The 10,731-nt window shown below is 43.1% G+C and overlaps 1 protein-coding gene across 3 annotated transcripts in view; it reads right to left on the bottom strand.

Moving 5' to 3' along the window:
* Positions 1-10,731, bottom strand: part of NCBP2 (nuclear cap binding protein subunit 2) — a 30,619-nt gene that overhangs the window by 12,562 nt on the left and 7,326 nt on the right. Inside the window, exons 2-4 of one of the 3 annotated variants that reach the window (XM_018567602.1) lie at positions 8,115-8,296; positions 7,315-7,453; positions 5,764-5,869 (exon numbers count right to left, since the gene is read on the bottom strand). In XM_018567602.1, the coding sequence (XP_018423104.1) occupies positions 5,798-5,869; positions 7,315-7,453; positions 8,115-8,296 (393 nt within the window). In that variant the 3' untranslated portion in view covers positions 5,764-5,797. Of the gene's footprint in view, positions 1-5,756; positions 5,870-7,314; positions 7,454-8,114; positions 8,297-10,731 lie in introns of those variants that run through there. The other 2 variants (XM_018567593.1, XM_018567610.1) reach the window with 2 other exon arrangements.

Below are 10,731 nucleotides of genomic sequence, written 5' to 3'. Positions count from 1 at the left end.
GTGCTGTTTAAACCGCCTTCCTGTCCAAGCCATTTTTCAGTATTCAGCCCTGCAGTACTCTGACTGACATTTATTCCATTTATTCCGTCATGCAACTCTGTACTGAAATTCATTTTACCCCATTTTTTGGGGACAGATAGAGCTTTCTTTTGGTGGTATTTAATCACAGCTGGGGGTTTTATTTTTTATTATAATTAGGAAAAATTACTGAAAATGTTGAAAAAAACACTTTTTTTAACATTATGTTAGGAAACATTGATTACCCAGTTTTTTGGTCAAATATAAAAGTGGGGGCGTGGCTGAGCGGACGTCTGAAGACGCCCGCTCAGATCTAGAGAGCTCCTGGCCGGCCGTTTTTTTACTACGGCCGGCCCGGAGGCAGTTAAATAGCAGAACAAAACGCCAAGCACACAATTGTTCAGCAGCTTTTCCTCGCCCGCTCTGCAGCCCCCCAAGCGATGGTTACTAAGGAGTTTTTTTAATTCATAATACTTTTTTCACTGGAACTTTTGTTTACTGGGTTTTCATTCAGCAATTTGTAATATCATCCACCACTGAGATCGCTATGACATATTAGTATTTTATTTCATTAATATTTGTCACATTGTATCACTTAAGGTGGCCATACACTTTACAACCATCGCAAGACCTTAGTCTTGCGATGGTTGTAAAGTACTTAAAAACGTACGATCTGCCCATCTTGGACAGGCAGATCGTACTTGCAATCATTGCAAGCCCTTGCGATGACTGCAATGAGGGGCGGGCTTGCAAGGACGGCAAACGGGCACCGGCCCGTTCGTCAGTTGTCGAACAAGCAGGCCACTCACTCGCCGAGAATCGTACGATTCCAGGCGGGTTTTCCAGCCTGCTTGTTCGATGGAAGACGTGCGACCGTACAGTAGAAACGGTCGCACGCCTTCCATACACTGCACGGTTCTCGTACGATCGCGGGATTTCCCGCGATTCTCGTAAGAGAATCGTACAGTGTATGGGCACCTTAAAGGAACCTTATGCTTTAAAGGTTATTTTAACACTGAATTGATTCCTGCCACACTTTAGCAATTTCATGCTTCAAATTGTATTTATTTAACACTGATTAGGTCTCTTTGAAGACCCTTCAGTGGTTTAAATACAATTTTTTCACACTTTTTTCACTGTGAATATTATGGTTTTCACTTAATTATCACATGTTTTTTTATGTTTCATCATATGGGATTTAGCTGTAACACCAAATTCGTTTTAAATTATTTAGTTTATTTAAATACCTATAGCGCTGTGATAACACTTACCAATCACATGTAATAATTTTTCTTATAGCAGCTTTAGGTCCACTTATTAATCTATTCTAGCAGTCTTCCAAGAGCGCAGATCTTTTTCACAACTATATTCCTCTGTTAACACATACACACAAGGTTGACTTCCTTACTGCCATCACCTCTGCAAGGTGAGTTTGAGTTTTGTAACGAACCCCTTCTGGTTTTACACAGAGACAAGGTTGTCTTAAAGCCTAGGGCCTCCTTCCTCCCGAAGGTGGTTTTGTTCTTTTCACCTTAACCAGGACATTGTACTTCCATCTCTCTGGCCTACCCTAGTACATCCCCAAGGAGATTTATCTCTGCTGCTTGGATGCGGTACTCTCTGAGGACTCACTCTGTAAAATAGGCAGGTTAAGCTGAAGCACCGGAAGCTACCTCACTGTTATGCCAGTTGCATTTTTTTTTTTTAATTCCTTCACTGCAGTACGGGTTAAAGGAGAACTATGGGGTTAAGTCCTTTCCCCATAGTTCTCCTTAGGGTAACGGGAGGACACAAACTAGCGTCCTCCCGTCACCCTAGGCTCAGTATACACTGAGACGCCGCAGTATACCGCGAGCAGCTGCTCGCGGTATACTGAGACGCCGCAGCTGAAGCGGATCCCGACAATTGTGCCGGGATCCGCCCAGCTGCGTGACTGACAGCTGGCTCTGCCTATCTAAAGGCAGAGCCAGCTGTACCCACCCCCTCCCCCGTCCGTTCCGCCAGTCAGTGCTGGCGGATCGGGGAGGGGGGAATCCAGCCCCTCCCCTGTCATTGCAGAGAGCCGTGACAGGATCGAGAGGTGAGCGAACGCCGGTATGTGTTCGCTCACCTCCCGCTCTACTGAGCCGACCTGTCACAGTCTCATTGTCACAGGTCGGCTAGAACTATGAGGTGAGTGAAAATCACTCACCTCATAGTTCTCCTTTAAGGCTGAAACACTTGAGTGCTTATATCATCAATGAGGTGGAGTGCTTAGCATGCTCTGTGCTGTTTTCCCACCAGTCAGCCTAGAAGAAGCACCATCCCTCTGCTGCTCCTGCAACACCATGTGCATTATCCAGTCCCCGTTACCATTCCACTGCCCATCTACAGTAACTTGGCAGGAGGGCAGTGGAACAAACTTTTTGGCTTGAGGGTTCACAAGGCCTTGCCTCACTTAGGGCCTGTTCTCTGCTACATAGTGCAATGCAGTCTACGTTCCCACTGCAATGAGTGATCTCAGTCCATACTCCATTACTGGTTCTAGGGGTGGTTTCTCAGTTTCCCCAGAAGGAACCAATACTGTAACTTAAATTTGGAGACCCCCTATTATCGGGTCATCCTCACAGGAGTATTTGTCAACTCATTGGTTGTATGACAGACGTCCACAAGGACCTCTGTATCTACTTTGGACTTTTTGTCGGTTTGTACCCAATCTGCACAAAGACGCTTTAAGTCCACTTCAGTGCCTTCCCCAACAGAATCTAGCTTCAACCGCTCAGGGCCTCCATCTCAATTGTGCCTGAGGCCCCCAGTACCACTGATTCAGATTGCTCACAGTATACTTCTGGAGAGGCTGTTTTTGAGTAAACTGCATATGACTTAGATGTGCAAGGTGTTGTTTCTAACCTGATTGATGCATTATGTACTACCCTGCGTTTACAGGATCAACCATGTGGCCATATAAAGGTCACAATCATGTCCCCAGCATCCCACCCCTGTTTACATGCAGCTGCGAGGTGGGGAGTGCCTTAGGCTGAAGCCAATTGGACCGGCAGTGACCGCTTCCTTCCGGGTTCGAATTTACTCAAATTCAGTCTGAACCCAAGATCATTCCTATGCACAAGATTGCATTAACAAAAAGCACAATCATGTGCAACAAGCAGATAAAAATAGCAACCTAGACATCCGTTCTGAGCATTGGATTCAAAACACCTAATTAAAAGGAAAGCATGACTGGTTAAATATTACCATGTTTTTAAACGCATTTGATAATAAACACATCACATAGCTACACTTACACAAAGTCTCGTTTGCTAATGCATCTTCAAAGTCAGCTCCATTGAGCACAGGATCGTTTGTTTATTTTGGCAAACGAATACTTCCCTTTCTGTGGTGGCTCCTAGTACTGCTTATATGGAGCCACTGCATTGTGCGCACTCCTTTCTCCCCCTAATACTACACAAAGTTGCCAAGTAGAAGGATATTGGAGGCTGTAGCCCCAGTCTACATAAAAGAGGACCGGTTAGCTCCTCATGTGATAGTAATCATAATAAAATTAAAGACATCAAACCACAATGCTCGTATAAAAGAATGAGCCTTTCCTGACGACTTCACAATGAATTTGAAATAATGCAGATTACCAGCTGCAGTAGCACATTTTAAGCTGCATTAAAGATCTCTGCTGTGTCCTTCAATGAACACAGAGAAAAGGATTTTGTGGCCAGTACAAAAATCCAATTTTTTGTCAATAATGTCCAATGATTTACAGTCCAGCTATCATAGCCAAGTTGGTAACCAGACTTTAAACTGTTGCTTAACTGCAGCAGAGAAATCACCTTTCCAGTCCCAGCCTGCGTGTGGACATTGAAAGAGCAGCAGCAGGCTGCTCTCACTCCTCCTGTCAACCAATGTACACTGCAGCACACTTTCCTGGCTTGTAGTTCTGCCACTTATAATTAACTGTATTTTAAAAGTTAATGTATTTCAAAGAATACATAACCACATTAACTGTTGTCATATCTGCCTGGAGAGATTGAACCCTTTCGCTGCCAAGCCCTCTGGAACGCTTTACACCTCAGCTGGCCACACCATTTTTGCAATTTCTCCTAAAGTTTGGATTGTTAACTGCTGCATTGCTAGCGTTTGTAAAAGACCCGCCAAACCATATATTTTCTGAAAGCACAGGCCCGGTGGAATAAAAAGATGATGCTACTAAATTTGTAGGCCCTGCGATAATTGCGCAAATGTTTCTCAAATCAATATTAAACCGATAACAAACACACAATTCATTTGATGAAGCACACTAACATCAGTACCAGTGCACCAAAAAAAAAATGTTCCGACTAAATGTAAAAGATAAAACCGTATTGAGTTTATAAATAACAATTAGTATATTTTTAATTGCACCTTTTTGCAAAACTGTAAAAAAAAATAAAAAATGAAGGAACGCAAAACTGTAAATAAGCGACTTATGTTAAAAATCGTTTTTGCACGGTGTTGTGATGAAAATGATACAGGCATACATTTAATTGCAACACAGCGTATCACAATGCGTGGCAATGCATCACAATGCTTTACCATGCATTGCCACAGTTAAATTATTGTTATTTCAAAAAGGAAAAAACAAGCACTGCGATGTGTTCTAAATGCACTGCAGCACATTTGCATGGCGTACACAACAATATGGCGCATGTGTATGTTATGTGTGGGAGAGGTTTATTTTTATTAATTTTAGATATAATTTTTTTTCAACTGTTGGGGGAAATATCAGGGCTCTAAACAGACCCCTGACATTTCCCTTTTGAAATAGAAAAAGAAATTGAGTCCTCAATTTCTTTTTCTGCAGCCTCTGTTCTAAATGAATGGAAAGCACTCAGTAAATATTTTACTATCAACAGTTTCTGAATGAATGGGAAGCCTCTGTACTATTTACGGGTTCTGAATGGGGAGAAGCCTCTGTAGCGCGTGATTCTCCCCATTGAGAAAGTCATGAATGAACAGGAAGTAATGTAAAGTGATGTTGCCACCCCGGAATGCTTGTTAATAGCCGTCATCAGCGGCTTGTCAGCTGCTGATGACAGCTATTAAAGGGGAACGGTTCTGCTATAAGCTCATGGTCGCTTTAGCGACCATTAACATATTAGAACGGTAAATGTCACCGCACCGACGTAAGACATACTTGGCAGGGTGGGAACATTTTGGTTCCACCGTATGCCTTACGTCGGTGGCAGGGAAAGGGTTAAATAAGTCAGGCTTTAAAAATCTATGCAATCATGTGAGTGTATGTAACTAAAGAGATTATCTAACAACCACTCTCCTCCTGTGTGACCCTATCCTTGCAATCTGTAAGACCGCTAACTTGGGCAACACCCATATTAGTGTTAACAATGAAATCTTTAAACATTAGCTTTTATGGTGGTTTATTTTTATGAGCCTTAAACAATGTTCTAAATAAGCCTAAGTAACTGTAGGAAAGATGTTAATACCTTGAGGGTGTGGAAAATACTGTTCTAACAAAAGATAAAAGGTTAGTTTTCAAACACACAAAAACTGATGCCAGGACCACACATATGACAAAAGAGCCAGCATTTAAAGTTTTATTCTAAAATGTGAGGAAGTGTAAATGAACTTAACTTTCAGGTAGAATGACTTAAAAAATAAAGCCTTATGAGCAAATACACCCCTAAAACACTAGTTTCACATAAAAAAAAAAAAAAACACTTAAAACAAAATATCCAAAAAAATAAGGCCTTCCGTTTTCACAGGGGAAAGATCTTGAGCTTGGCTGTCTATCTCTTCAAAAAGTCTGTACGACTTTACCATAGCCTCCCCTTCCTGCATCATAATCTTTACGATACTCATCTCTGACCTGAAAGAAAAACCACAACATTAAAGCAGGTAATGCAGAGAATACCTTATGAAAAGTATTTCATTTCCTTAAGGCCCTTTTCACACGGGCTGATCAAGAGGAGACGGAGCAGCTGCAGAAGTAAAAAGGGGGAGGGGGGGAGGAATTGCAGAGTCACAGAGACTCTCCTACCCGCTGGTGTCAGCTGTAGCGGTCTGTGCCTCTGCCAATACAGGCGGGGGGAGCAGTGGGGATTGAAAGGGACACAGACCGCTGCAGCCAGCACCAGCGGGGAGGAGCAGAGCGGCAGCAACTAATCGTAAATCAACTAATCGATGATGAGAATAGTTGCGAACGCTTCTCATTATCGATTATAATCGATTAGTTGTTGCAGCCCTACTGCATGCTCTATTTTTTTGAGTTTGCAGTGGACCGGAACGCAGGCAGTGTTTTGCCACGTGTCTGATCGTACTGCAGGGGGGGGAGGGGGCGTGGCTGCGGTGCACATGGATGGTGTGAACAGGACAGGTAAAAACACTTGTTTTTTTATTTACTGTGTTCACACCATACATGTGCAGTGGTGTGCAGGAAAGAGTAGCTCAACAAACATTCACAGTGACTCGTTGTGGTTATATGTGCTAAAACGCATTTCTACTGAGAGTTACTGCAATGCATGAACTGTGGTGTAATGCCAATATTCTAAATGGAACCTCAATGCTTTATTACTGTGGATGGTCACACAGCAGGGCAGCACAATGCACACGCCATGTTATATGGTGCACGGCAATTATGTCACTATTTGTTTTGTGCATTCGGGATGAATGGGTTACCTTAACGAACAATATGGTATTGCAATAATGCCTGGGCACAGTGTGAACAGGCCCTAAAATAAATAAATGGATGCTGATTGGTCACCATCGGCAACAACTCTTGTTCTAGTCTTTTCTAAACAGGCCAACTGGACTAAAAGATGCAAATTACAACACAGGCATGATTAAAGTGAACTTGGACATGGGCTGTGGACATTTAAGGATTTACATATTCTTAACAAGCTCTCGTTGACCTTTGTATCTGTAAGCACTTTGAAGTAATTCATTTCTTAAATCTGAAGCAGTAGTACTAAAGTCCAGTCACATTCTGTTTCTCAGCACCTTTATCCAGCAGGGATTCTCTAGTATTTTAATGTAGGTGCTCTACAGTGGCTAAAATAGAATTCATTTGGTGCTTCTGTTGTGAAAATGAATGATGAATTGCTCCTAACTATAAAGGTTAAGAAGGGATTGTTTATAACTCATTCACTGCTCGTTAGGAACAAGTCATTAAACGTCCACAGCCTTTTTAAATATTTAAATCCATGCATAATTTGGGGCACCGACTCTGTAAAAAGCTCACTTCCCTGCCCCAGGAAAAGGCAGTTTCAGACCCCAATAACACAGGTGCTTTGTGACAGATTTTTCTGCTCTTACCTGGCCTCCTGATTTGCCACGTCCATACTGCCTTCCTTCTTTGAAACCAGCGTCCCAGTCTGTCCTGATAATCCGGTCATCTAAGCGAGTACCATTGATAAATCTCATGGCCTGCTCAGAGTCTCCTCTGGTGTAGTATCTCAAGGCAGAGTTAAGGCACAAATACTTATTTTTATTATAAATAGCAGCTCCAGAAAAATCATTTAATGCCAACATTGAAATATCACTATACTCCAGTCAACATCTGCTCGAAAAACCTCTCTAAGTTCTACATTATTTTCTTTTGGGTCAGCTGCAGCTAGTCTAAAATTGCTTTCAGCATGACCCTTGTTGGGACATCAACTTCTCCATACATGGACACAAAATAGACACATATACATGATCCCTTAGGGCTTGTTCACACCAAATGCAGACCAGATCTGCATGAGTTTCTGCACACGCAGTGCACTGGATTTTTGCCACGTTTTTGATGCGTACCGGGCTGGTTTTGTTTTTAAAAAGGACTGTCTGTGCGTTCCAGGGCATTTGCATGTGTTTTTGATGTGTTTTCATGCGTTCCAGAGCAGGAAAAATAGGGCTTGCTGCAGTTTTTTCACATGCTCTGGAACTGAACGCTGCGGTGTGAACTAGAGCCCAAAATACCATTGGAATAAATACATTGGACGCAGTTTTGATCCGGTCTGTAACAGCTCCGCTCCTGGAACGCGCTTGGTGTGAACAAGGCCTCTCATACTTAGGACATTTGGGTTTACCACTTTGGCAAGGCTTGAAAAGTAACCATTTCACAACAAAAAGGATACTCCACAAAGCAGAATCCACAGGCAGTTTTCTTAATCTTATCCAGACCCATAACGATTTTCTTCACATCACCACCCTTGCTGAATAATTCATGAATCTGCTCTTCTGTTGTATAAAATGAGAGGTTTCCAACATACAGAGTGCAGCTTTGTTTTAACAGTTTCTCTTGGTCTTCTCTTTTGCCCTAGAATAAAGAAAAAGAAAGAAATAATAAATCTATTAAAAGTTAAAAAATTAGGAGGCAGCTGTCATGTGTAAGGAGCACACGGAGCTCCTGGGATTTGTACATCTCCGTTTTAATGTATGATTTTTTGTTTTTATAAATATAGGGATGCACCGATACCAGTTCTGCAAGTACGAGTACCGATACATTTTTGTTTATTGTCATGTGACAGTTTTTCTAAAACAATACAGACTGATGATTTCCGCTGCCACCCTGGTAGTTCTCATGAAAATGCCAAGTATCTGCATTGGTACTCCAAAAGTATTGGAGTATTCCTAATATATATACACACACACACACACACACACACACACACACACACACATCTGAGAACAACATCACACAGGTGTGTGTGTATATATATTACAGGGGTGTGGAATTCCTATCGCCCGACGCCCGGGACATGCAGTTTCGGGCGCCGGGCGAGTAGTTTTTTTGTACACTTAGCCCCGCTCCAGACAAGCAGAGCTAAGTGTACAGTGTGGTGCCGCCGCTCGTTTTCAAGTGATCTGATCACTTGTATGAAACGAGAGGCGGCGATTCTGTCCACACCGCATACCCCCCCCCCCCGTGGTTTTCGGGGTCCCCGCTCCTCTAGCGGACCCGAAACCACGGAACATGAGCTCACCATAGAGCAGACGAAAAACGGAGGTTTTTCGTCTGCTCTGTGTTATCACTGAGACAGGGTGCGCTGTGATCACAGCGCCACCTGTCTCAGCTGTCAGGAACTACACAGAACATCAGTTCTGTGTTGGAGGGCAGGTTCCATAAAAAGAACCTGTCACCTCCAAACTATCACTTAGAGGATTTAAATCCCTATGTGATAAGAATAAAATTAGGTGGGGGGGGAATAATAAAAAGTTATGAAAAAGTACAAAAAATTATTTTTAAAAGTGACAATGTAAAAAAAAAACAAAAAAAAAAACAAAAAAAAAAACAACCCTGCTGCCCCCGCAATCTGCATGCAAAATGTATTGTGGTAGCGAGGCAGCAGAACTCTCACACGCACAATGTGCATTAAAGGGCAAGTTCACTTTCCCAGGTAATATGGGAAAATGGAATTACCCGATCAAATCTGGCCCCGTCTCTCCCAAAACCCCCACCCCCCGGCTATACTTACATTTCGGCAAACAGTCCTTACCCTCCGCCGGTACAGGTGTACTGTCCTTACCCCGTACTGTCCAGCGCAGTCCTGCCCTATGCATTTTGAATTTCGCTCGCAAATTGCAAGCACTCATTGAGAAGCGCTGTTTAGCACAGACCAATACAGTTTTGATTAAGGATGCACAGATACAGAGTATTTGGGCAAGTACTAGTACTCGCCCAAATGCTCGATATCTTCTCCAATACCTGAACTTCTGGTCAGAGGAAGGACTTCCTCTGACCGGCAGTGCCGGAGGGGAACATGGAGCCAGCTTCCCGTGCAATCAGGATTGCACTGATTGGCCAGGAAGCCAGCCAATTGGCTGGGAAGCCAGCTTCCCAGCCATTCACAATCAAGCTGGCCAAACATGAAGTCGGCTTCCCTGGCAGTCAGGAAGCCGGGTAGCATCTCATTACCCGCTGCCCCGCTTCCTGATTGCCGGGAAGCTTGCTCCATGCAAACGGAAGCACCGATACTCGGCGAGTACCGAAAGCAAAATATCGGTACTCTATACCCAAAAACCGGTATTGGTGCATCCCTAGTTTTAATTAAAACTATTTTTTTTTGTATTGGGACAAGTAGATTGTTATGAAGGACAAGTAGATTGTTATGAAGGACAAGTAGATTTGGCCCCCGCTTTAGCCCTTGGACAAGTAGTTTTTTCAAAAATGTCCACACCCCTGTATTATATACACACACACACACACGTATATATCTATAAATAATAAAAAACACATGGAAAGTAAATTCCTATTCTATTGTAAAGAAAACTATTACTGTAAAATGCCCACCCACCAACATCATCTGCTCTTAAAACATGCCACACTTTTTTTCCACACATAACCCAACTCTAATCATAGCACAGAAAAAAAAAAGTCTCTTTAAGGGCCTGTTCACATGAGTTTCAGGTCCTGATCAGGTCCAGATCTGCAGACGCGGTGATACTGATGCAGTGCGTTTTGGCCGCGTTTTTGATGCGTTCCAGTGGGGCTGTTAGTATGTTAGCTGCAGTGCGTTTTTGACACGTTTGCGTTTCCTGACTGTACAAAATGTGACATGCAGTATTTTTCGGTCGTAAGCTGAACGGACTGCGCACGTGAGAACTGTAGCCCATAAAACACATAGGGATACATTTTGCGTGCAGGAGCGTACGGATCAGGTCAGCACACAAAACGGACGTCGTGTGAAGAGGCCCTTAGGGCTAGTTCACTATTGTGATGCAGTCCGTTCAGTTTGGCTGCTGCAGCCAGAA

The sequence above is a fragment of the Nanorana parkeri genome, unplaced genomic scaffold, assembly GCF_000935625.1.
Source record: "Nanorana parkeri isolate BGI_ZX_2015 unplaced genomic scaffold, ASM93562v1 scaffold29, whole genome shotgun sequence".
NCBI classification, from domain to species: Eukaryota; Metazoa; Chordata; class Amphibia; order Anura; family Dicroglossidae; genus Nanorana; species Nanorana parkeri.
This window is presented reverse-complemented; position numbering and strand designations above follow the sequence as displayed.